Source organism: Heterodontus francisci, chromosome 37 (genome assembly GCF_036365525.1).
Source record: "Heterodontus francisci isolate sHetFra1 chromosome 37, sHetFra1.hap1, whole genome shotgun sequence".
Classification (NCBI taxonomy): domain Eukaryota; kingdom Metazoa; phylum Chordata; class Chondrichthyes; order Heterodontiformes; family Heterodontidae; genus Heterodontus; species Heterodontus francisci.
This window is the reverse complement of record NC_090407.1, coordinates 23,987,710-24,015,551: the sequence shown is the minus strand read 5'-3', so window position 1 is coordinate 24,015,551 and position 27,842 is coordinate 23,987,710. Positions and strand designations below refer to the sequence as shown.

The 27,842-nt window shown below is 43.1% G+C and overlaps 1 protein-coding gene across 1 annotated transcript in view; it reads right to left on the bottom strand.

Moving 5' to 3' along the window:
- The window catches only part of atad3 (ATPase family AAA domain containing 3), a 54,115-nt gene that overhangs the window by 24,402 nt on the left and 1,871 nt on the right, over positions 1-27,842 (bottom strand). The window contains exons 3-11 of the mRNA XM_068017314.1: positions 27,623-27,724; positions 26,918-26,977; positions 23,352-23,421; positions 20,956-21,121; positions 18,515-18,584; positions 9,808-9,963; positions 7,593-7,649; positions 7,342-7,467; positions 492-616 (exon numbers count right to left, since the gene is read on the bottom strand). Coding sequence (XP_067873415.1) covers positions 492-616; positions 7,342-7,467; positions 7,593-7,649; positions 9,808-9,963; positions 18,515-18,584; positions 20,956-21,121; positions 23,352-23,421; positions 26,918-26,977; positions 27,623-27,724 — 932 coding nt within the window. The remainder of the gene's footprint in view (positions 1-491; positions 617-7,341; positions 7,468-7,592; positions 7,650-9,807; positions 9,964-18,514; positions 18,585-20,955; positions 21,122-23,351; positions 23,422-26,917; positions 26,978-27,622; positions 27,725-27,842) is intronic.

The window sequence follows — 27,842 nt, the reverse complement described above, 5'->3', positions numbered from 1 at the left end:
CTAGATTCCTAAAATGCATGAGTCCAAAACCCCTAACATAGCAACTACGTTAAATCACAGATTTAGTACAAAATAATTAAAATTACAATATTGGCATAGTAGAGAGAGGGCACATTGCTGCTTGTATTTTAAATTAAATTCACGTGTCAGCCAACCTGAAAGCAAACACAAGGGAAGCAAATAAAAGAAACATTTTAAATCCTCAGTAGCGATATCCATTTCCCAAGCACAAATCAGATGAAAAATTAAGTGGAATACAGCAGAGCCCTGTAAAATCACTGCCTTTTAAATCTGCGGCCTACAAAGCACAAGTTAACCAGACCCCGTACTGCATTGGAAAGATTTCAGTCTGCATCACTCACATGCAATTAATTCATCTTGTAATATACAAATACTCAGAAAAAGCAAAAATTAGCCAAGCTGAAACACAGTTACAAAAAGTGGTCCTTCACTTCTCTCTATGCCCTACCCCACCAAAATGACAAACTCACCCTCTCCTGCTGGTGGATGCCCAGTCGAAGACTTTGTGCATAGCCGTGACACCCTCACGACCCATTGGGGCCACATCACCACCTGTCATGATAGCATAATCCATGCCGGAATGTACAGCTAGTTTCTGTCAAGAAAAAAAAATCACAAGAAACATAAATCTAAAAGTAAGCCTTTTCCTCAACAGTGAGCTTCCCATTGCCAGGTCAAATAGAAGAGGCACTGGCCTCAGCTGTAGGCAGCATTCAGATTCCTGTGCATGTTTTCAAAGCACTTTTATTCTATTGAATTTGAGGATGTACACGACTGCCACACATCGAGTTTTGCTCTTAAAAACTTGCCATTTATATTCCACATTAATTTTCTCCCCAACAGTAGATTTGACCAATTGGTATGTTCCGAATCCTCCTGGGTTGCATTAATTAACTGTTATGAGTGCTGGACTTTGCAGTACAGTTCTTAAAATATAAGCATGCTACAATGTAAAATGGATATTCCAAGGAAACATACGACCTCATAAGAGATCAAAGACCCCTTTGAAAGCAGCGCACAAGGTTGTAACACGTAAAAGACAATGGGTTTCACTCTCCCAGACGCAAACAGGGAGCCAGGGGCTTTAAAAAGCAGAATAGAGTTACAATTATTAACACCCGTAAATAAAGGAAGGCCCAGGTGGTTCTGCTATGATCAGACTACTGGATAAATTCAACAGGCTTTCCTAGGTCTGGAGGCTGACAAGGACCAGCTGTCTGCTGCGCAGCCAAGAGAGAGCATGTGAGAGCGCGAGAGCCTGAAACATGAAATCTTGTCATGTGATTCTTGGTCAGTCACTGGGAAGTTCATATCTCGTTTTAATGTTGAGAGTCTCTACTGAGGTCATAACAGTACAATATTAATGTATAGTCAAATTAATGCATATGGTTACAGTAATACTCGCATATGTGGTTACATTAATACTTGTGCATGCAGTCCCATTAATATAAGTACACCAGCTAATCTCTCATTCTGTTGCACACAAGGAAGGTAAGATTAAGCACACTTTTCAGCTGAAGTGGGGGATAATTAGATCAGGATGCCCAGATATAATATAACCCTCATATACAAATAAGGATAATGTATGAATTTTAAAGCTTCCATTATAAATTCCTACTTCACATTTTTGGAGGAAACCATCAAAGCAAACATATGCTGTAATTTCATGTGCCCACCAGTGGAGCTGCTGCAATGCTACTGGTAGGAGAATATAATTAGTGTGACAAGTTTATACATTGTCATGAAGGCTCCCACCTGTCAAGAATGAGGCATATTAATTTCATCATATGAATATTAGTTTTAAACTTGCTGGAGTGAAGAAGTGACTTGTTTAAAGAGATCACCAGACATTTAGCTGGAAAAACATTTGCATACTAAGAGCCAATGCTTGGAGAGACAAAAGAATTGCTCACTGATTCAATTAAGAGAGACTGAGCTGGGCAATGGTGATCCACACCTTGTTGGGGTAAGAGTCAGCACTACACCCCCCACCGAGAGCTTTGAAATCCACAAACGCAGGAGTTTGTTTAAACGGTTAGTCACATGACTGGTCAACTTGGGAGTTTTGAATTGTGCTCACAGGACAGTTTGAAGTCAGATGACAGATTGCAACTGAACTGGAACAAGAGAGCCTCTGTCCTGGCTGGCTCTCTCTCACTTTCTCATAAACCTTTGGACGCAATGAAGTCACTTAAACCTCAAGAGAGAAAAGACTCCTACATCAAAACAAGTTAAAACATGCACTGGGCCCCAACGAACAGCAAGACGTACCGGCAACTAAAGACTCCACATTGAACTCAAAGGACTGTAAATACACCCAGCTATTGCCTCAAACTTTTCCACTTTATTCTTTCTACTTTTTCTGTCTCTATCTGCGTGCGTGTTCATCGCATATGCATGCTAGTGTGGTCGCGTCGCGTATTTGTAGCAGTTACCCAAATTAGAGTTTAAGATTAATAAACTTCCACCTCTCTTGTTTAAATCTAAGAAATCCTGTCTAATTGATTTCTTTGCATTACAATTAGAAAGCAGTGAACAAGGATTCACTGAGGGGGGAGCTAAAACATGGTATTTTTAAAATTAAACCCTGTTATGGTTAAACCAGGCATAGGCTGAAAGGGAACCCTAGACCCCTTTCGCACCTGGTTGTAACAACAGTTCCCATTATAAATGTGAACATAAGAATTTATAATGGAAAAAATTGAAGAAATTGCACACAGAGCAAGATTTTTAAAATATCAGATAGATGTGATTACATCAAGAGTGTATATAGTTAAGTTAATGTCAGTACATACAATTACATTAGTATTTTGGCTTTGTCTCAAAGCCCAGTATTTCTCACTCAGTTCCAGTACAAACTGAGTCACTGCAGTGTTATATAAAAAGAATTATGCTTTCTAAATATAGCCCTACTGCACTCTATAATTTAAGACTAATTTTCCTTTATGCAGTTAAAAGTGTTGATGCAAATCTCCACGAGTAAAGCGATTAAGCAGCCAGGCTATTTACAATAGAGAGGAATCCTGTGAAATTGTGAGCTGTCACAAGAGGCGTCAGTGTGGTTATTAAACTCGCAAATGAGATATTCCTGTTGGTGTTCACTTTGCAGGCGATGCTGCTAAACATCTGCCCTTGGGAAGGAAATGACACCTCAGCACTGTGCAAATCTGATAGGAAAGTGCCACCAACTATCCATTGCACATACTCAGCAATCCAGTCTCATGTAACCAGAAATCTCCCTCTCAAGTACAGTTATCATTCCATGCGTAAAGCAACTTTAATTAACCAAAATAATTCACTTGCCAAGACAAGGGTACATGGTCAGCGTTTTGGGTGCCTGCATAAACCCCTTTAAACAGGAACAGCACTAATAATTTGATTGCAGTTTCAGATACATCACTTGGACAGTGTCACTGAAACAAATTGATTGCAGTCTGACCAAATATAGTCTCCTCTCTACCTGAAGATTTCTGGCTTTTCCTATTTATCAGTTGGCTTTACCACTGCTTTCCTGTCTCATTTAACAATGATTCATAATTCATAATTCAAGAGTGTTAAACACAGAAACTTCAGAACATTTCATCGGCTTGCTAACACGCTGGTAATGCACTAGTCATCGTGTTACTCAACTATGGAATAAATTTATTTTTAACCCTCATACTTCTGCTGTGAGTTATTAGATCAATGTATTAGGGATGCAAAATGCCATGGGGCAAGTGCTGACTCACTAAAGCAACATTTAAAAAAAAATACAAATCAACAGCAACATCAACTAAAAGATAATCTCACACAGATTTTGTAAACACAGATCAGAAACCATTCCTGCCTGCCTGTAAATTCATTTCATTTACTGCACTTCAGCCCTTTAGCCTGCAGCACACGATATTCAGTCTTTCTGCAAATTCACTTAGATAGCTCTAACCGACTGAATTCAAAGATCCCTGGAAAAAAAATTCTTCTCCTGCTACATATATCTCTGTACCATCCTTTTACATACCCCAATGATTTCTCCACCACCATTTACACATCAAACCACCACAATCTAATTGCAACTCTATATAACACTATCTTTTCGCCGCATTACAGGAAAGATGTGATTAAGCTAGAGAGGGTGCACAAAAGATTCACAAGGATGTTGCCTGGTTTGGAGGGCTTGAGTTATAAAGAGAGATTGGATAGGCTGGGTCTGTTTTCCCTGGAGCGAAGGAGGCTGAGAGGGGACATGATAGAGGTATATAAAATTATGAGAGGCATAGATAGGATAGATAGCCAGAGTCTGTTTCTCATGGTAGGGGTGACTAAAACTAGAGGGCATAGATTTAAGGTGAGAGGGAGGAGGTTTAAAGGAGATCAAAGGGGTAAATTTTTCACACAAAGAATAGTGGGTATCTGAAATGAGCTGCCTGAGGAGGTGGTGGAGGCAGGAACAGTAGCGACATTTAAGAGGCATCTGGACAGGTACTTGAATGAGCAAGGCTTAGAGGGATATGGAATCCCTATAGATAGGGATTATGATCGGCATGGATGCGGTGGGCCGAAGGGCCTGTTTCTATGCTGTACCACTCTATGACTCTATAAAAGAGCAGCACATCCCAATCTGCGAAGTGGTCTGCTATCATCATTCCCCCTCTGGAATAGATCTGTTTGTTAAGTATCACATACAACCAACATCTCACTCTTCCCATAATCCAGGCCAAGTTGGAGAACTCCCTACCCTACCAAAAAAAAACATAGGTTTGAATTGAGATTACAATCTGGGCAGGGTTGTGAGAATTGCAAGCTTAAAAGCAGAATTGGAGAATTTTGAGTCACTGAGCTTTTGTGCTCTTTAGGGTGAAAAATCAGTGTTGGAAAATTAACATTTGTCACTTAGGTGGGACATCTCAGGTCAGGTAGAGTACGGCAGATACAGAGTAAAGCTTCCTCATCATTGCCCCAACAATATACCATAACGTCGTCATCGTCGTCATTGTCGACAGGAATAGTGCCGGAAGACTGGAGGATAGCAAATGTTGTCCCCTTGTTCAAGAAGGGGAGTAGAGACAGCCCTGGTAATTATAGACCTGTGAGCCTTACTTCGGTTGTGGGTAAAATGTTGGAAAAGGTTATAAGAGATAGGATTTATAATCATCTTGAAAAGAATAAGTTCATTAGCGAAAGTCAGCACGGTTTTGTGAAGGGTAGGTCGTGCCTCACAAACATTATTGAGTTTTTCGAGAAGGGGACCAAACAGGTGGATGAGGGTAAAGCCGTGGATGTGGTGTATATGGATATCAGTAAGGCGTTTGATAAGGTTCCCCACGGTAGGCTATTGCAGAAAATACGGAAGTATGGGATTGAAGGTGATTTAGTGCTTTGGATCAGAAATTGGCTAGCTGAAAGAAGACAGAGGGTGGTGGCTGATGGCAAATGTTCATCCTGGAGTTTAGTTACTAGTGGTGTACCGCAAGGATCTGTTTTGGGGCCACTGCTGTTTGTCATTTTTATAAATGACCTGGATGAGGGTGTAGAAGGGTGGGTTAGTAAATTTGCGGATGACACGAAGGTCGGTGGAGTTGTGGATAGTGTCGAAGGATGTCGTAGGGTACAGAGGGACATAGATAGGCTGCAGAGCTGGGCTGAGAGATGGCAAATGGAGTTTAATGCGGAAAAGTGTGAGGTGATTCACTTTGGAAGGAGTAACAGGGTACTGGGCTAATGGGAAGATTCTTGGTAGTGTAGATGAGCAGAGAGATCTTGGTGTCCAGGTACATAAATCCCTGAAAGTTGCTACCCAGGTTAATAGGGCTGTTAAGAAGGCATATGGTGTGTTAGCTTTTATTAGTAGGGGGATCGAGTTTCGGAGCCACGAGGTCATGCTGCACCTGTACAAAACTCTGGTGAGACCGCACCTGGAGTATTGCGTGCAGTTCTGGTCACCGCATTATAGGAAGGATGTGGAAGCTTTGGAAAGGGTGCAGAGGAGATTTACTAGGATGTTGCCTGGTATGGAGGGAAGGTCTTACGAGGAAAGGCTGAGGGATTTGAGGTTGTTTTCGTTGGAGAGAAGGAGGAGGAGAGGTGACTTAATAGAGACATATAAGATAATCAGAGGGTTAGATAGGGTGGATAGTGAGAGTCTTTTTCCTCGGATGGTGATGGCAAACACGAGGGGACATAGCTTTAAGTTGAGGGGTGATAGATATAGGACAGATGTCAGAGGTAGTTTCTTTACTCAGAGAGTAGTAGGGGCGTGGAACGCCCTGCCTGCAACAGTAGTAGACTCGCCAACTTTAAGGGCATTTAAGTGGTCATTGGATAGACATATGGATGAAAATGGAATAGTTTAGGTCAGATGGTTTCACAGGTCGGCGCAACATCGAGGGCCGAAGGGCCTGTACTGCGCTGTAATGTTCTATGTAACCCTAGTCACAGGTGGTCTAAAATGCAGAATGACATTTTGCAGTTACCTCACTGAAGCTGTCCATAAAACCTGAGGAGGTTTATATCTAGAAACTTGCTGTCATGGTTAGAATAAAAGCAAAGAAAGCAAATAACATACTAGAGAGCATGAGGCAATGAGTCCAGCTCACAGCAAGTTGATAAATAGATTATGCTTCACCTTCACCTGACTGGCTTGTATCTTTCAACTCTGGTCTCAATCAAAACCACTAAAATCACATCAATTCATCATTTATCTTGTGGAATCTTGCTGTGCAGAAATTGGCTACTGCATTACAACAGTGACTATACATCAAAAGTAATAACTTGGCTGCAGAATGCCTTGGGACATCCCAAGGTGAAAGGTGATATATAAATGCAAGTTCTGCCTTACTTTCATACTGACAACCTCAAAAGTTCCAACGGGGGCAGCTGGGGAAAGCAGTAAAACACAATGTTACAGTAACTGTTCGGGCTGCAAATGTGTGGCACTTGGGCATCTTAAGGCCCAAAATTAAACCGTACATTTAACGTGAATAGCAGGGCTACTGACAGAGATATGACTCACTGACAATTAGTGTTGCTATTAGCAGGTTCACAGAGATTCTCAATTGCAGCGATGGCGAGGGTGGGAGGGGAAGGTGAAAGAGGAATTTCATTGAGGTATTTTATTTCCCTACCGGTAAATGGCTACCTGAAGATTTCATAAAAGGACTGCAGCACTGAAATCTAAACATTAATACATTCCATACCCAATCCACAGAAGCTATGACATGTTCTTACCCCAAGGAACCATCACCTTTACATTGCAATTTGAAACCTCCATTCCCCAACACTAACATCCCTCACCCTATTGTGCACAAGATGGACAGGACTTTTTTCCCCCCACACTGACATTACCTTAGCAAAAAGGGTTTTCCCCGTACCCGGAGGCCCATACATTAGGATATTTCGGTACAGTCCCCTGTTGCTTTTTGTGTTTCTGGTAGCTATAGCAATATCTCTGACACGTTCCTCCAATTTGGGCTGTAGATGGAAATGAGAATTGAATGAAAGTGGGAAGTGAAGAGAATCAGATTATAAATAAATTCAATTTCAGCAGGCACAGAACTGCATATATTAAAAAAAACAGGAGAAATGCTGAAACTCACACTCAACACTACTCCCTCGAGTGCGTCCTGTGGCTTGCTCATCACACGCTTACCGACCTGGGAAAAAAACACAAATCCAGTTTAAATTTCACAATGGAACATAATCTTTCACACACAGCGAACAGTTAAGCAAAACCTACTAAATCACCAGTTGTACCTGAAGCCACTTGCTACCAGAGAATACAAAATCAAAATACTGCAGATACTAGAATCGGAAATTTAAAAAAATGCTGGAAATACTCAGCAGGCCAGGCAGCACCTGTTTAGAGAGAAACACGTAATCTTGCAGGTCAATGACCTTCCATCATTTGAAATGTTGACTCCGTTTCTCTGTCCACAATTGCTGCCTGACTTGCTGAGTATTTCCAGCATTTTTTAATTTTATTGCTGTGTTAGGAATATTTTGTTCATTATTCAACTTTCATTAAACTCCCAAATACATTAATCAATAAAAACAGGGGCTTCGAAAGAGTACTTGGTCATGAGTGAACTCCTGCTCCCCCTCCCCTTTCACGCCTATACCCATTAAGAAATTTAAGTTGATAACATTGGGTTCTCATGAATTGTTAGGACACTGCTGTCCATCGACCCCACATAAGTGGAAACCACTCACTTCTCACCACCTAACATCCTGTAAGCGTTAAATCTTCACCTCAAGAGGCATAAAGTTAAAAGTATATTAATTGGGAATTACATTGCTGCATGAATTGTGAAATGGTTTGGGGGTTGTTCCTGTGAAAGTTGCAGACTGCAAGACACTCACTATCTGCAAACCTCCCCAAATAAAAAAAAAGTAATTATTGAAATATAAGGGGCTGAATTTTACCAGTCCGACGCCACGGGTCGCGGCAGGGGGCACCGGTAAATTTCTGCGGGGAGAGACCTGCCTCGACCCCTGATGTCGAGAAGGACCCGTCGCATAGTACCGGCGGCGGGGGGACCTCGGTCCGTTACCACCCCCCAAACCCCGGCTGCATAGCGGTGGGCCCTTCATCTGAATACTTAACTGGACACTAATAATATGTAAATGAACTTCCCCGCAGGGAGCAGCTGTCCCACACCTATTTTACGGCCGTATGGAGATCTGTGGCGAGAAAATGGTTGTGGGGGGTGAGCAATACAATTTTCAGGGTGAGAGGGATGGGGGAGCGTGGAAACCAATTTTTATTGGCTGTGTGGATGGTGGGACGGGGTTGAAGGTCAAAGGGAACAGATTTCGGGAGGAAAAGTTCATGAGATCAAAACAAGCTTATTATGGGGAGGGGAGAGTGAAATTTTGTATATAAATTACCCATGGGGGGGGGGGGGGGGGGCTGTGGGAGACGAAATTTAGAAATAAAATGTTGTTATTTCCTGGAGACCGGGACCTTTAAATATTGAAATATTACTGAAGGGCTTGAAGCCCTTTAAAAATGGTGCCGGCACCCGTGCGGTGGAGCCGGACACCGTTGCCAGGAATGTGGTGGCCACCCCCTCTATGTCATCGGGCGTGGCCACTCCACCCCCTCTATTTAAAATCAGACCCCGCGCATAATATCGCGGGGGCTGTGCGGGAACACTTCCATGTCGGAAGGCCGCTGAGTTCAAGGTGCACCACCGCGGAGCAAGGCGTGCTAATAAAATCCAGCCTAAGGCGTCTAGAAAGGAGATTCCAAACTTTACACAACTGACTGAAACAGACACAGCAACACACACACAAACGCCTCAATTATCTAGCTTCCAGGAGAAAAGCGTTATTTCAGCTAAAAAGTGAAGGTTGCCCCTTCAGCACTCCTGGGAGGGCACCAGCCAATTTTTACATGACTGAAAACCCTACTGAATCTGCACATTTAACTTCACCTTTTATGCAGAATACACTAAAACTATTAACACACCAACACTCAAGCTACAAATCTGTTATGAAATCAAATTTTCTTTTAATGCAAATTTGTATTTATATTGATGGATGCCACTTTTTATCTGCAGCAATAAAAGGCAAGATGGATACTTGATAGCAAAGCTGTGGCTGATCTGGAATGGCTGGACAGTGTAGCTGTGTCTGGTGAGGAAGGTTGTGTCAGTAAGAATTAAATGCTTGGTCATGCTGGGTTTCATAATGCAGCTGGTCCTTGGGTTTCAGATATGACAGTATTTGCCGTTTTAGAATCAGTCTAGGTCTGGAATTTCTGTTCAGTAATAATCAAAGCTCCCAAGTCTTTGCAGTAAGCTACCTTACCTTGATTGGGTGCTTCAATGCTTCCACTAATGTAATGCGGGAGGTGTCCCGAACCAGGGAAGGCTTTCCCAGCCGAGCCTCAATGTATCGTCCAGCAACTCCTGTAGCATTCTTGGCAGAGTAAACACCTACAGCCAGCAGTGTTAGTCCAGCCACCTAAAGATGTTAACACAACGTGAGAAAAATTAGACCATGTAAATGAGTTATAGCCATCTCTTGGATGGAGGCATGACAATTATTCAGATTATACCACATGTGGACACTTTTTATAACCATTTTTGTGGAGACAATTAAGAGTTCAGCAGGTATTTTAAGATCCTCATTAGGTCACAAGAACACATATTTGGCCCATCAAACCCACTTTTCTCAATACCATGTAGTCTCTAGCCAATCATGGACTCTACTCCCCCATTAAAAATCATTCTACAACCCACATACAATCTACCCCATCGTGCACACTGCCTTGTCATTCCCTCGCCTACAGGAATGTTTGATACTCAAAAGTGTAATGAGAAAAAGTCCATCCCAAGGACTGACTGTCCTTCCGGCTATGGCAGATCGATTGTGCCCCCCCATCAGATTTCTCTGATATTTATACAGCTTGATTTTTCTTTTTAAGAACACCAAGCATTCTGAATTTAGAAGGCAGAGTGAGTCAGCAGGAAACCAGGAAAACTTACTCTCTTTTCTATCAAAAAAAGCAAGAGTCCAAGTCACACTGTGCACTACACTAGGAAAATGTCAAAGAATAAAGACGATAATGTTAATTGAGAAACAATGATTAGACAACACCAAGCTTCGACTTCAAAGGCCTGTAGAGAAAAAAAACATTAGAGAAGTCAATTATACCAGGGAATGAGCTGAATAGTACGGGGTGGTGCAATGATTGTTACTTTTTAACACTAAGAATTCAGGGATGGTGGAGGGAATGTGTTGCAAGTTTTACTCGGAATCCAGAGGAACCGGAAAGCAAAGTTCAGAGAAGCAATAGTTTTGATATTACCCCCATCAGAACAAACTGTTCTTACATTATGTACTCATGTAGATGGTCACCAGCTCTGTCCCAACTGCTTTTATACAGATATGATCTTCTCAGTTTTATTTAAATATATGCACTTTACCTATTTCAATGACATATTTAAGAATTAACGCCACTGTTCCAAACCTTTACAAAAGATTCTGACGCAATAGCAACTATTTAAGCAACCCCCAAATATGAAGAAATGCCATACAACTTGGCAGCGAACTAAAAGATCAAAACGTTATTGAATTACAAAATTAACTGGGTGATAAAGAATGGGTCGAAGCAGGCAGTGAAGTAACATTGTGTACAGGTATTGGGGTTTCACGAGATGAATGAGAGCAGATGCCAACACTTGCAGAACCATCCCCCAGCCTCCAACAAACAGCTTTAAGACAGACTAACACCACAGCACAGCTTCCTGAGGAGATCTGTTAAAAGGAGTCCATCTCCACTAGCCCCACAAGGAGCTGCTGCTTACTACACTGCCATATTAATGTACAATAAAAGGCCATGCCCCAGATCCAAGGGCAATCATTGTGCCTTTACTGAGAGAGGTTTACAGCCCATTCTCTCAATCATACCCTGGAGAGCATATTGAACACAATATAATTTACAATCCAAAGCTGTCATAAATAAACATTAAGTTTTCGACTTGACAAAAACCATGTAAATGTCAAACCTTCAGCTGATTCATGTGTACAAACACCAATAATTCAGGCAAAGAGAACATTCAACCACTTCCAGATCAAATATAGACAACAACATAATTTCCACCAGAAGTCAGAGCAAGAACCCAGCAGTAATATTTAGCATTCAAGTTGTGGAATACTGTATCTAGAGTACAGAAATTTAAAAATTAAAGTCTCAACACATTTATGTATCACCGATTACCATCTCCAGATTTCAGCCCATTAGGAACATTAATCCACATTTTTCTTCTACCAATAAATATCCCTGCACCAGACTTTCCTAGAGTACATTACAGTCTGGGGGACACATTCTGGTGCCAGCACAGAACAGACCCTAAGCCAGGAAAGGTCCAGTGTACAAAAACTGAAGTGATCAAGTGCTTTTTCAAGGATTATGTACTGAACTGGCCTTTATAGCCACTCCAGGCGCTGCTTCACAATCCACTGACCACCTCCAGGCGCTTACCCATTGTCTCTCGAGACAAGGAGGCCAAAGAAGAAGAAGTACTGAACAAGCCTTGGCAAGCAATCTCAAGCTTCTTTCTTTCTAGAAAAAAAGTAAACCCTTCTTTGCTCGACACTGCAGAAATAAACACTCATCCCAAAACATCCAACACCTGTCTGCTGCCCAGAGAATTAGTGTGATCCACGGCTTCAACATCTCTCTCAAAATCTGCATTCTTCTGCCGAAGGGATTGTTTCTGCACAACAGGGGGTGCCCCAAATTGGATTATCCATTAACTGTGCACACTTTGAGCTGTTAGTTCCCTGTCAGCCTCATGTAATGCTCAAGTAGGAAACAGATGAGAAACCAATCTCCTGCAGGGTCAGCTCATTTTTCTACCTTTTAGCTGCCAATTAAAACCTGCAGCATATCTCAACTCAACAATCTGAGAAGAATACAAAACCGAAAACTAAAAATAGGACACTTCAATAACAAAACTAACTAAATGCTTTGACAGTACTTAGTTAATTGGCATATTGTAGATTCAGTTTCCCACTCCACTAGAAATTCTGGTTTGGTACATCTGCTTTCCATCTCTGCATTTCAAGGAGGACTTCACTGCAGCTAGGTAAGATATGCCCAGGCAGCTTATTTAATGGAGGGTCATGCAAAGTTGACAAGTCAACTGCAAAGCTCCACTATTGTGTGCCCTATGCTGCCCCACTTTAATGGAAGAGGGCAGATATTGTAGGGGTGCGGTCATGGAAGGGAGTGTGGCACAGTCTAATGGCTGCACTTTACTCTGACGCAAAGGTACAAATCATCGATACACAAGGGGCTGAATTTTATGAGCGTGCCGCAAATCCGATCTTGCTGATCTTCCCCTGCTGATGCGCCATCACTGAGCCCCTGTGATATTTTGCACGGGGTCATTTAAATGGAGGGGGCAGAACGGCCACCCCCAATGACGTAGAGGGGGCAGCTGCTCCATCCATGGCAACGGCACCCGGTGCCACCACGCAGGCACCGGCGTCATTTTCAAAAGGGCTTCAAGCCCTTCAGCTAGATTTAAATTTTTAAAGCTGTCGCTGTCCTGAAATCAAAAATAAAATTGTAGTGATATTTCAATCCCATTTCCAACCCCCCCCCCACCCCCCGCCGACCCCATTGAGTTATCCATAAATAAAATAACCCACCCCCCCGGAAAACCAATTATTTTAAAATGAGGATCTTTCACCGCCACCCCCCAAACTTCAGCACCTTTGACCCTTCAACCCCTTCCCACCATCACTACACCCAATCGGAGTGGTCTTCCCCGCTCCCCCCAACACGGCACTGAAATTTTAACTCCCGGCCCTCCCCATCAGTGTCACGCCTTGTAACTCAGAACAGAGTTCTGGCCAGTGGTCGGAATATCGGCGCGGGATGGCCATCGCTACCAGGTAGGTAATTATCCTTTAATTATAATAGCATTTGCATATTAAAATGAAGGCCCTGCCGCATTCACGACGCAAGGGTCGTGATGGGCCTCTCCCAGAAGACTTTTCCGAACCCCCACGCCGGAGGGCTAGCAAAATACAGCCCAAGGTTTTGAACAGTTGCACGGTTCAGACAAGAATGTGGTCACAAAGTCACTAAACAAAACACTGGCATGGAATCTCTTCTGCAAATGGCAATTGATGCTGGACCAGTTGTTAAGTTTAAGATTGGGATTGATATTCTTGTTGGCCAGCAGTATCGAGGGATATGGGGCAAAGGTGGTTTTATGGAGTTAAATTGTAGATTAGCTTGAGAGGCTAAACGGCCTACCTCTATTCCCATGTTCCATACAATTTCAAAAGGCGATTCCTTAAAAGTGGTCGTGTTATTGGTGCTGTCATGTCTGATCTTGTCCCTCACTGCCAAATTTAGCCAACCTTCATTGAGCTCTCCATTACTACTGGTACCCTCTGGTGCTCGAAATGTGATATTGCACCTACAAAAATGCACTGCATGATGATTACGAGATAGGTACAGATGAAGAGCCATTTGGTCTATTTTAGTTCATCCATAGAGAATAAAACTAACATCGCCCCCCCCCCCCCTCCAATCGCATAATCTAAATGCTTCGAGTGATTCCAGAACTTTTCAGCCTTCATTAGCTATCAGGAAATCACCCCAGATGCCAATGGTTCTGTGTGAAATTGTTCCTACCATCTGTCTTAAGCTCTCCGTTTACCAGTTTTAACCTGCATTCACTTGTTCTAGTGTCATGACATACAATGACAAAATGCTCCAGATTTATCTTATCTATTCCACTTAAGATCTCACAAGACAGCATGGTTTTGTGAAGGGGAGGTCGTGTCTTACTAATTTGATTGAGTATTTTGAGGAAGTGACGAAGATGATTGATGAGGGAAGGGCAGTGGATGTTGTCTATATGGACTTTAGTAAAGCCTTTGACAAGGTCCCGCATGGCAGACTGGTGCAAAAGGTGAAGTCACACGGGATCAGAGGTGAGCTGGCAAGATGGATACAGAACTGGCTCGGTCACAGAAGACAGAGGGTAACAGTGGATGGGTGTTTTTCTGAATGGAGGGCTATGACTAGTGTTCCGCAGGGATCAGTGCTGGGACCTTTGCTGTTTGTAGTATATATAAATGATTTGGAGGAAAATCAGAGACTGCTTGAGTTGTGTACCTATCATAACCTCCACATCACCAACTCGTTCTTTCACACTAAACCCTGTCACCGGGTTTCATGGAGGCACCCAAGATCGCGTCGTTGGCACCAGCTAGACCTCATTGTCACAAGGCGAGCCGCCTTAAACAGTGTTCAAATCACACGCAGCTTCCACAGTGCGGACTGCGACACCGACCACTCCCTGGTGTGCAGCAAGGTTAGACTCAGACCAAAGAAGTTGCATCATTCCAAGCAGAAGGGCCACCCGCGCATCAACACGAGCAGAATTTCTCACCCACAGCAGTTACAAAAATTTCTAAATTCACTTGTAACGGCCCTTTAAAACACTCCCACAGGGGATGCTGAGACCAAGTGGGCCCACATCAGAGACACCATCTATGAGTCAGCTTTGACCACCTACGGCAAAAATGCGAAGAGAAATGCAGACTGGTTTCAATCTCACATTGAACAGCTGGAACCTGTCATTGCCGCTAAGTGCATTGCACTGTTGAACTACAAGAAAGCCCCCAGCGATTTAACATCCGCAGCACTTAAAGCAGCCAGAAGCACTGCACAAAGAACAGCCAGGCGCTGTGCAAACGACTGCAACACCTATGTAGTCATATTCAGCTGGCCTCAGACACCGGAAACATCAGAGGAATGAATGTATGATGGCATGAAGAGAGCTCTTGGGCCAACCATCAAGAAGATCGCCTCCCTCAAATCTAAATCAGGGGACATAATCACTGACCAACACAAACAAATGGACCGCTGGGTTGAGCACTACCTAGAACTGTACTCCAGGGAGAATGCTGTCACTGAGACTGCCCTCAATGCAGCCCAGCCTCTACCAGTCATGGATGAGCTGGACGAACAGCCAACAAAATCGGAACTCAGTGATGCCATTGATTCTCTAGCCAGCGGAAAAGCCCCTGGAAAGGACAGCATTACCCCTGAAATAAATAATAATACTCTCAGCGCTACATGAACTGCTATGCCTGTGCTGGGACGAGGGAGCAGTACCCCAGGACATGCGCGATGCCAATATCATCACCCTCTATAAAAACAAAGGTGACCGTGGTGACTGCAACAACTACCGTGGAATCTCCCTGCTCAGCATAGTGGGGAAAGTCTTTGCTCGAGTCGCTCTGAGGCACAGTGTGGCTTTCATGCAGAGAGACCGACCGTTGACATGCTGTTCTCCCTTCGTCAGATACAGGAGAAGTGCCGTGAACAACAGATGCCCCTCTACATTGCTTTCATTGATCTCACCAAAGCCTTTGACCTCATCAGTAGACGTGGTCTCTTCAGACTACTAGAAAAGATTGGATGCCCACCAAAGCTACTAAGTATCATCACCTCATTCCATGACAATATGAAAGGCACAATTCAACATGGTGGCTCCTCATCAGAGCCCTTTCCTATCCTGAGTGGTGTGAAACAGGGCTGTGTTCTCACACCCACACTTTTTGGGATTTTCTTCTCCCTGCTGCTTTCACACACGTTCAAGTCCTCTGAAGAAGGAATTCACACAAAATCGGGGGCAGGTTGTTCAACCTTGCCCGTCTAAGAGCGAAGTCCAAAGTACGGAAAGTCCTCATCAGGGAACTCCTCTTTGCTGACGATGCTGCTTTAACATCTCACACTGAAGAGTGCCTGCAGAGTCTCATCGACAGGTTTGCGGCTGCCTGCAATGAATTTGGCCTAACCATCAGCCTCAAGAAAACGAACATCATGGGGCAGGACGTCAGAAATGCTCCATCCATCAATATTGGCGACCACGCTCTGGAAGTGGTTCAAGAGTTCACCTACCTAGGCTCAACTATCACCAGTAACCTGTCTCTAGATGCAGAAATCAACAAGCGCATGGGTAAGGCTTCCACTGCTATGTCCAGACTGGCCAAGAGAGTGTGGGAAAATGGCGCACTGACATGGAACACAAAAGTCCGAGTGCATCAGGCCTGTGTCCTCAGTACCTTGTTCTATGGCAGCGAGGCCTGGACAACGTATGCCAGCCAAGAGCGACGACTCAATTCATTCCATCTTCGCTGCCTCCGGAGAATACTTGGCATCAGGTGGCAGGACCGTATCTCCAACACAGAAGTCCTCGAAGCGGCCAACATCCCCAGCTTATACACACTACTGAGTCAGCGGCGCTTGAGATGGCTTGGCCATGTGAGCCGCATGGAAGATGGCAGGATCCCCAAAGATACATTGTACAGCGAGCTCGCCACTGGTATCAGACCCACCGGCCGTCCATGTCTCCGCTATAAAGACGTCTGCAAACGCGACATGAAATCCTGTGACATTGATCACAAGTCGTCAGTTGCCAGCATTCGCCAGAGCTGGCGGGCAGCCATAAAGACGGGGCTAAAATGTGGCGAGTCGAAGAGACTTAGTAGTTGGCAGGAAAAAAAGACAGAGGCGCAAGGGGATAGCCAACTGTGCAACAGCCCCGTCAAACAAATTTCTCTGCAGCACCTGTGGAACAGCCGGTCACTCTAGAATTGGCCTTTATAGCCACTCCCGGCGCTGCTTCACAAACCACTGACCACCTCCAGGCGCGTATCCATTGTCTCTCGAGATAAGGAGGCCCAAAAGAAAAAAAGAAAAGGAGGAAAATGTAGCTGCTCTGATTAGTAAGTTTGCGGATGACACAAAGGTTGGTGGAGTTGCGGATAATGATGAGGATTGTCAGAGGATACAGCAGGATATAGATCGGTTGGAGACTTGGGCGGAGAAATGGCAGATGGAGTTTAATCCGGACAAATGTGAGGTAATGCATTTTGGAATCTAATGCAGGTGGAAGGTATACAGTAAATGGCAGAACCCTTAGGAGTATTGACAGGCAGAGAGATCTGGGCGTACAGGTCCACAGGTCACTGAAAGTGGCAACGCAGGTGGATAAGGTAGTCAAGAAGGCATTCGGCATGCTTGCCTTCATCGGTCGGGGCATAGAGTATAAAAATTGGCAAGTCATGTTGCAGCTGTACAGAACTTTAGTTAGGCCACACTTAGAATATTGCGTGCAATTCTGGTCGCCACACTACCAGAAGGACGTGGAGGCTTTGGAGAGGGTACAGAGGAGGTTTACAAGGATGTTGCCTGGTCTGGAGGGCATTAGCTATGAGCAGAGGTTGGATAAACTTGGATTGTTTTCACTGGAACAACGGAGGTGGAGGGGCGACATGATAGAGGTTTACAAAGTTATGAGCGGCATGGACAGAGTGGATAGTCAGAAGCTTTTTCCCAGGGTGGAAGAGCCAGTTACTAGGGGACATAGGTTTCAGGTGCGAGGGGCAAAGTTTAGAGGGGATGTGCGGGGAAAGTTTCTTACACAGAGGGTGGTGAGTGCCTGGAACTTGCTGCCAGGGGAGGTGGTGGAAGCAGATACGATAGCGACGCTTAAGAGACATCTTGACAAATATATGAATAGGAAGGGAATAGAGGGATATGGGTCCCGGAAGTGCAGAAGGTGTTAGTTTTGGCAGGCATCAAGATCGGCGCAGGCTTGGAGGGCCGAATGGCCTGTTCCTGTGCTGTACTGTTCTTTGTTCATACTTCTAAAACTTCCCCCTCAGCCATCCCCTTTCAAAGCTCAAGTAACGGCTCCTCCAGTCTTCAAAAGCTTAATTCTATGATGCCAACATCAGCCTCATGCCCTTTCTCTGCATGGCTTTTGGGTGTTTAATGTTTAGCTTGTCTTAATGATCAAAATTAAACCCAGTACACAAGATGCAGTCTGACCACTGCTTTGTACAGCTTTAATGCAACATCTTCCGATTTATACTTAACTGACTCAGCAACATAACTTAAGCATTTTTTTTTCCTTTATTGCTACCCCAGAGATCAGATAAGTGTCCAGGGAGTACTGCAGCTTCCACTTACTGTGGCTGTCACTTTGTCCCAGTCGGAAACGAAGGCACGGAATCCTTCTCCAAACACTGCACCAGCTGTCCTGGGTGAAAGAATAAAGCAAAGCAGTTACCACACCTCAAAACATCATGAGCAGCTGCACAGGAGTGGAAACAGTCACAGCCTCTTGGGGAAGGGCAAAAACAGAGAGCAGGAAACAGAAGAAAGCTTTTGGGACAGGGATCGTATTAAACAGCACACTGACTTACAATCGGACAAGCATCAAATATTCAAAGTGGGACAATTAAAAATACCATTGGATTATAAAGTGTGAATCTGTCTGTCAAGCTCTCCGTTAAACTTCTGGTCCTATATTTTCAGTTGAGAGTTTTTCATTTTTATGAATTGAATAAATCCAGACCTTACCCCTTGGTCATGTCATAGTTTATGTGGAAAAACCCAATGCAATGAACCTTAAGAAAATCTTTGTGTAGATTTTATGGATTTTAAAACGGTTTCTAATTTTAAATGTACCAGTAATTATTGCTCACTCACCTCATGACAGTGCATTGGACAGAAGACAAAACAAAATGCTGCACACCAAACCAGACCAAAGAAGGAGTGTGCAAAGACCAAACTTTATGAAATTCATATTAGGACTCCCCAGATATTTGTGCTTATTGCAGCCTGCTGACTTTCAGTTTAAATTTAACAAGAGTGATAAATGAATGGAGACCACTTCCAACACTTACTATACCTGTGCATTTTTTCCCCATCTGTTCTTTTAGGCAATTATCTCCCCCGTATCTTGAAAGGTTTGATTTGTGCTTGAGTACTGCTCTAACTCTCAGTGGCTATAGGTCCCACAGGCACGGAGATTTACTGAATGAGATTCTGTGGGTGCCGACTTGCATTGGGGTATGGTTCATAAGTTCAGACTTCCCCTGGGGTACAGACCTCTAGGACAATGAATCTTTGAGGGACATTGCCCTCCCAAATGTCAACCCCTCACTGGAATACCAGGTGCTTTCCACTAGCTCACAAAGGTGGCCATTCATGAAAAGTTAGGCAGTATATTGGCAGCTTATTCAATGGTGAGGGTCATCGCAAAGTTCTTGCTTGATATCCATAAACAGTAACATGTAGCTGGAGGTCACGGGATAGCAAGAACTGAGCCCCTCTGCAGTTCAGGAGCACTGAAATCAATTGCAGTACCTCACTGTTGTATCAGGAGAAATCAGCTTAATACAGACCTAGGGATGGAACCTTCCAGTTGTTAGGCATTTAGAGAGCATTAGGAGAAACACTAAATAATAAAGAAACCCTCTGATGATTGCTCACTTCCAAGTTGTTCCACTGCACATAGCTGTGCAATTTGCTTCCTATGTGGGCACCTGTTGAGGCATTAGCCATTTTGATGTACCAAGGCATTGTACAATTTCCTTTCAAATGGAGGCTGCCTCACAGGGTGGCACCCAACCAGTTTGCAATGCACACTGTTACACGTCACTGAAATCCTGGTGTCAATACTGGGTCTGCATAACACAGCAAATCACTGCCTTAACCAATGGAGCTATTGGTGCCTGCAAACAATTGTTAAAAATATGCTGACAGGTGAGATGAAGTAAGGTGGGAAGTGGTTCATATGAAGCATTAACACCTGCAAAGACCTGTTGGGCCGAATAGCCTGTTTTGTGCTATAAAATGTTATATAAAAAGAATTCAAGGGAAAGTAGCAACAGATAACAGAAAGGATTCCCCACTGCAGGTACCAAGCTGAGAATGATGAGTTTGTTCACATTAACATATTCCAAATGTGAACATCGACCCAAATGTTTAGGGACCTAGATTCTCAAGACATTACAGCCCGAGGCTATTTCATGTGACAGGACCCAGGCTTAACGAGTTGGACCCATTAACTGAACAGTGACAAACAATTAACATACATTGATCCCAACCTATTTCACACCAGCCACACATGGAATACTAAGTGGTAGTAAATACTGGAGGCCCTGCTCAATACACTACAAGTAACTATAGTGAGGAGGAAACTGGTCCAGCATAAGAGAAGGTATTGGGTGCAAAAGTGGTATTAGTAATAACAGTTTTTTTTTAATATAGAGAGGGTGGCACAAGCACAGGATTACCGTCAAAATTTAGTGCTAAAACATTAGGTGCCTGGGAAGTGTTAATTTCTTCAGCAAACAATGAGTCACACGGGCCTACATTAGGCAGTTCAATGCCAAGTGTTTTAATTACTATCATTATCATCCATTTGAGGAGATTTTTACTAATCTGCAAAATGTCACTGCATCTTGATTGGCTGTAAACACTAAAGGGAATGGATAAAACACGACCCTGATGTTGATGGGATGGAAAGTGACGTGATGGCTTTGGGCGGGGGAGGGAGAAGGAGAATGGATCAATCCCATTTTATTGATTGAAATCAACCTTGCCTTCTAGCTTACACTTACTTGATAGAATCAAGGACAGTTTGACGATGCTCTGCAGCTTTCAACCGGATCTGTTCTCTGATCAGATCAGCATTCTCTCGCTCAACCTTGGCACGGGCCTTGGCTTCAGCCTCAATTCGAAGCATCTCATTCTTGTGTCGGAGCTCCATCTCATGTTCAACGGTGGCTACAGGAGAAAAAAATATAAAATGATCTTTCACCTCAGTTTGGGGATTGAATATTCATATACTTCAGTAAAGACAAAGTACTTGATGCTGGACACTATTAGTCAGGATCCATTCGTACCACAGAAAGAATCAGAAATTTTCAATACAGAAGGAGGCCATTCAACCCATCGTGTCTGTGCTGACTGAAAAAGAACTATCTAGCCTAATCTCACTTCCCGGCTTTTGGTATGTAGCCTCAAAGGTTATGGTGATTCAAGTACATATCCAAGTACTTTTTAAATACAATGAAGATTTCTGTTTCTACCATTCTTTCAGGTAGTCAGTTCCAGAACCCCATCACCCTCTGGGTGAAATAATTTCTCATCTCCCCTCTAATCCTTCCCCCTGATTCTCAAACTCTCAGCCAAGGCAAGTAGATTCTGCCTATCCACTTTATCTAGGTCCCTCAATTAAATCTCCCCTCAGCCATCCCAGTCCCAAAGAAAACAACCCCCATCTATCCAATATTTCTGCATAGCTAAAATTCACCAGTCCTGGCAACATCCTCATAAATCTCCTCTGTTCTCTAGTTCGATCACATCCTTCCTGTAAAATGGTGACCAGGAGTATTACAAGCTGTGGCCTAACTAGTGTTGTTTTGTACAGTTCTAGTATAACTTCCTGCTCTTGTATTCTATGCCTTAGCTAATAAATGAACGTATCCCTAATTTACCTATCCTGTTACCTTCATGGATCTGTGAACATGCACTCCAAGGTTTCTGTTTCTCTACACTTCTCAATATCCTACCGTTTATTGTTCATTCCCTTGCAATTTTTGCTCTCTCCAAATGCATTACTGCAGTTCTTCAGATTGAATTCCATTTGCCACTTTTCTACCTACTACCAGTTCACTGATATCCTTCTGCAGTCTACAGCGTTCTTCATCATTGTCAACCACACAGATAATTTTTGTATCATTTGTAAACTTCTTAGTCAGGCCCACTATATTTAAGTTTAAATCATTGATATATACCACAAAAAGCAAGAGACCTAGTACTGAAACCTGTGGAAACAGTGTTCCAATCACAAAAACCCACCATTTCCTCCCTTGCTTCTCTTAACAGCCTGGGATAGATTTCATCTGGGCCTGGTGATTTATCCACTTTTAAAGGTGCTAAACCCCTTAACATTTCCTCTCACTATGCTTACCACATCTAATATTTCACAGTCCTCCTCCTTAACTGCAATGTCTGCTTCGTTCCTCTCTTTCGTGAGAAGAGACACAAAGTATTCATTAAGAAGCATGCCCATGTAGTCCGCCTCCACACACAAGTAAACCTTTTGGTCACTAATAGGCCCTACTCTTTTATTAGCTTACTTTTTAAGCTTTCCTTGTGATCCAAAGAGTGTTGTGCACTACCCCAGTGAGACACCGCAAAGAGACAGAGAAGACCAGTCACTTTACAAAGTAACAGGTAGTGATGGACAAAGCATGGTGGAATGCCAGGACAGTGAGCAGCCTGATTCTACATGCGAGTTTCTATTCCAATTTACAAGTCAAACTTTCAAACAAAGATTGCATCATACATCAGACTCATCACTTTGCAGCAGAGTCAATGACAGCCATTTTTAAAAAGCATGGATTCAACACATCAGCAATAACAAAAGCAGAATTTTGGGCAGTAGTTCCCGTGATAAGCTAAAGTGCAAGGGCCACCCCATGCAGGTGCAATAAGAGGGAGTACCTACAGGAAATGTAATTGCAGTAATGAATGAATAAATCTGGGTGTAAACTGATTACAAAACCGGTCAATATTTTTAAATGTTTGTTTTAAACAAGATGTGGTTTATGGGCATTCCACCATGGGAAAGTTGTCAGCTGTGGTCTGCATTCTTTGCAATAAACTCTGCAAAAATCTCAAGGCTCACTGTGAAAAGCAACTGCAACCCAAAGCAGAAACAAAAAGCTTTACTCAGCAACCAGCAGGAAGTGGGTTCCTCTCAAATGCAGCGCACAAACCCCAACAGCAAGCAGGTCTCAGCTCATTTGCCCTCCAACTCCCCCAATCCTGCACAGCTCTTTTACTGGACCTGATTAGTTATGATCTGTCTCAGCTCATTCAGACAGGCACTCAATTCAAAAAGTAACCAATTCAAGATTAATATTATGTTTAAAATTCAAATTAACATCTTAGTGTTAAATTAGTCCAGACATTAAATTATTAAAGAAGACCATAATTGAAGTTTTACCTCGCCGCATAGACTCCTGTTTCTGAACAGATTCCTCTTGTTTCCTCAAGTTCTCTTCATTCAACAGTTGCTAATAAGAAACAAGAAATAATCACTCTTTGAAACGATGATGCCTGTATTTGCATCCAATAGTCCCATCATTTATCATGGAGACATTTGAGCTTGCAGTACTACATTAGTACAGTTATAACATTGTTATAAAGATAATTGGATTTTCAGGATGGATGAACCAAGACTGGCTAAATGGTCTTCCTCATGTAGTGACCATGTGATACAATATCATCCCTTTTTTAATTATTTCTCAGTATGTGGGCATCACTGGCATGACCATAGAGTATGGTTACCCGGCCCGAACCCAACGGGACCCAATGACGTGTCGGGTTCGGGTCGCTCTTGGGTCGGGTCGGACACACTATCACCATCTCCATTATGTGGCTCCAATCTTAATGTACTTTTTAAACAACCTTTCAAGTCCAGTTACAGTTTTTGTTGTTTATCTGCACAAGCATTAAAAAAAAGGTGAAAAATGGAAGCTAGGTTAACTGAACATTCCGGTGGTCGGGGGCGGGAAAAAATGAAAGGAGTCGGGCCAGGTCGGATGTGGTTCTGTCAGGCTCGGGTTGGGTTTCATTTGCAGACTCGAGCAGGCCTTTACATGGCCAGCATTATTGCCCGTCCCTAGCTAGTAGCTTGTCTTCAGAGGGCAGTTCAATCAACTAGATGTTGTGATCTAATTGATCTAATGTTGCACTCTCTGTCACCTACCTCAAACATGCTTAAATTCTTTCTGAAGTGTGCAGCTATTTGCCATCAGCTGTCCCGTACAGCACTCAGCTGCCCTATCAGGTATTTGTCACCAAGAGCCTGCTCAGAGTGAAGTACAAGTGTTGGAGCCTCCTCTGATGGCGGATGTTGGTACTGCAATGGTATGCCAGCCATTTTCTAGTCTCTAGAGTTGATCTTCAATGCATAACCGGAGTCAGATACTTAAGCACAAAAATTTAGACTTAGGCACCAGTGGAGTACTGCACTGTCAGAGGTGTCATCTTTCAGATGCGGCATTAAAATCAAGGCCCTGTCTGCTCTCTCAGGTGGATGAAAATGATCCCATGGCACTACTTTTGAAGAGGAGTTATATATCCACTGTTTTGGCCAATATTTATCCAATCAACATCAGTAAAAACAGATTATCTGATTATTGTCACAATGCTGTTTGTGGGATCTTGCTGTGTGCATACTGTGCCATGTTTCCTAAATTACAACAGTGACAACACTTCAAACAATACTTCACTGGCTGCAAAGCATTTGGGACATCCTGAGGTGGTGAAAGGCGCTATATTAATACAAATTTTTCTTTTCATGTTGTACAATTTACAATGCCAGACTTTACAAGTCAACTGACTGCAGCATGCTGGCAGCTCAGTGGGTACATGTACTGCTCAGTGCAGCACAGCACCTCAGAGGTACACTGCATGACTGCCCCTCAGTTGTGCTGAGCAACACAAAAACCAAGAATATACCACACTGTGCAATACTGAGCCACCGAGATCAGGACGATTCCATCCTTGACCTGTGCTTAGTTACCTAAACAGAGGCAGGAGTCAGACACTACAATCTGCACCCATGGGACTGTGGGAAGGAAGAAAGGGGCAGAAAAAAAGTCAACCAGGCTTCTCACCCTGATCACTATCCAGCAGACAACGTGCTTGCTTGAATGTTATTTGTAAAAATAAAGCCCAGTCAGAGTCAACATCTTCAGAAAGGAGGGAAAAACATGCATCATAGAATGAAAGAGCACAGGAGACCAGTTGGTAGAACTATCCAACTAGCCCCACAGCTTTGCACATCTTTCCTTTTAATTATCTATCCAATTCTCTTTTGAAAGTTACTACCAAATATGCTTCCACCATCCTTTCAGGTAGTCCATTCCAGATAACAATTCACCGTGTTAATAAAAAGTTTCCTTGTATCATCTCTGTCTCTTTTGCCAATACCTTAAAGTTGTGCCTTCTTGTTACCCCTTCTGCACTGGAAACTTTCTCCTTATGAACCCTATCAAAATCCATTCATGGTTTTCATCACCTCTATCAAATCTCCTCTGAAACTTCTTTGCACTAAGGAGAACAACCCGAGCTTCTCCAGTCTCTTCACATAGCTTAAGTCCATCATCACTGGTGCCATTCTAGCAAATCTCTTCTGAACCCTCTCCAAGGGCTTTGACATCCTTTCTCAAGCATGGTGCCCAAAACTACAGCTGAAGCCTAACCAGTAAAGATTCAACATAAGTTCTCACTTTTTTACTCCATGGATCCCATATGCTATTTTTAAAAAAAAAAAGAAACAGCCTTCTCAATTTGTCCTACCATTGTCAAAGATGTGTTAATATCTCTGTTCCTGCACTGCCTTTTAAATGGTATCATTTAGTTTATATTGCCTCTCCTCACTCTTCCTCCCAAAATATATCACTTCAAACTTCCCTACATGTGTCCACTTCACCAGTCTATATCCTCTTGAAGTCTGTTAATATCCTCCTCATTGTTTACCGTATTTCTGAGTTTTATGTCACCTGAAAACTTTGAAATTATGCTCTGTATATTGAAGTCCAGGTCATTAGAAGAGCAGTGGTCCGAATACTTAGTCCTGGGGAACAACACTGTATAGCTCCCTTCAGTCTGAAAAACAACTGTTCACCACTCTTCTCTGCTCTCTGTTCCTTAGCCAATCTTGTATCCATGCTGCCATCATCCGTTTAATCTCATGGATTTTAATTTTGCTAACATATGGTACCATAGGTACAACATCAACTGTATGACCTTTGTCAACCCTCCCTATTACTTCAAAAGAACTCAATCAAGTTCGTCAAACATGATCTGCTCTTAAAAAATCTGCATTGACTTTCTCCAAACACCAAATAACTGTGTCCCAGATTATTGTCTCAAAACATTTGCCCACCACAGACATCAGGCTGACTGGTCTGTAGTTGCCGGCTTTATCCCTCCATCCTTTATTGAATAAGAGCACAACATTTGCAATCCTCCAGTCCTCGGGCACCATGCCAGATCCACAGAGAATTGGAAGACTGCGGAGGCTCTAACCACATTTTGCGCCCTTACTTTCCTCAGAAAACTAGGATGTATCCCATGGATTGCCAACTTTTTAAGCACATCCTCTCTCTAATTTTATCCTATTCAATATTGTTACTGTCTCCCCCTTTACTGCTACATTGGCAGCATTCTCTTCTCTGGTACACAAAGTACTCATTTAGTCCTTCAGCAAAGCCCTTTGCCTCCTTTTTGGTCTCTAATTAGTTCCACCCTTCCTCTAACTATCCTTTTACTATTTGTGTGTTTATAGAAGCGTTCCTTTGATGTCAGCCCCTAATCTATTCTTATACTCTCTCTTTGCCTCTCATAGTCCCTTTTTGAGATCTCCTTTGTACTTTCTACATTCAGAAAGAACAAAAGATTTACAAAAAGATTATCTACACCTCCAGACCTCGTAAAAAGAAAGCCACCCAGCCCTCCGTCACCATACAACAAGACTGTCTGAGACTCCATGCTGTTTACCTGCTGGCGGAGTTGGTCATCGTATCGTTGTCTTGCTAGTTTGTCCTGATATTGAGCTCGCTGTAAAACAAGGTGCCAAATTTAGTTTGTAGGCTTGAAACAAACCACTCACAGCGTACTTTACCAATTTCCGATGGTAAGCAATAATGTATCTAAAAGAAATGTTGGATTAGTTTCAAGATAAATCCTGATCCATCTGAAGTAGTATACCAACAGCGAATGAGTCCTTTTGATAACATCCACTGTTTAGGTTGAATTCCTAAGTTTACAGCTTGATCTTTATATCCAGAAGGATATCATATGTCTAATACATCTGTACAGAATTTTGCTGCCACAACATTACAGCCAGTGACTAAATGCTTCAGTGATTTTATCTTCTCCCCATTAAACCACAGCTCGTGCCCGCTTCATATAATTTTCCTCAGCTGAGGGAATTATGAGACTGCTCCCAGACAGTGATATAATCTGCTCCTAGATATCTAATGTTTTTACCCATTCTCTGGGAGCCAAGCACCAATGGCTCAGGGTACCTGCCTTGGAACCCCAGTCTTGCTGAGGGACCTTTGGCATTCCCTCCATGTAGAGATGCTCCCAGCCTCCACTGATAATGATAAGAATCGGGTACTCGCGGGCTGAAGTCCATTCATTTTTGGCACCATTTCTGGGATCCCATGGGAAATTACTACTACCAGTGCAAAGACTTACTGCCTGGTGCTGCCTCGTTTCTTCAGTTAGTGTTTTCCGCTTCTCTTCTCCCTGCACTTTGATCTGATCACCTTTTAGTTGCTCCACAGCAGCTTCATATTCCTGCAGACAGAATCACAACAGACCTATTCATTCATTGGAACAATCTACAAACAGATTTGGGGACCTCACCAGATTGGATATTCTCACCAGAATTTTAGAAATCTTTAAATCAGAATTA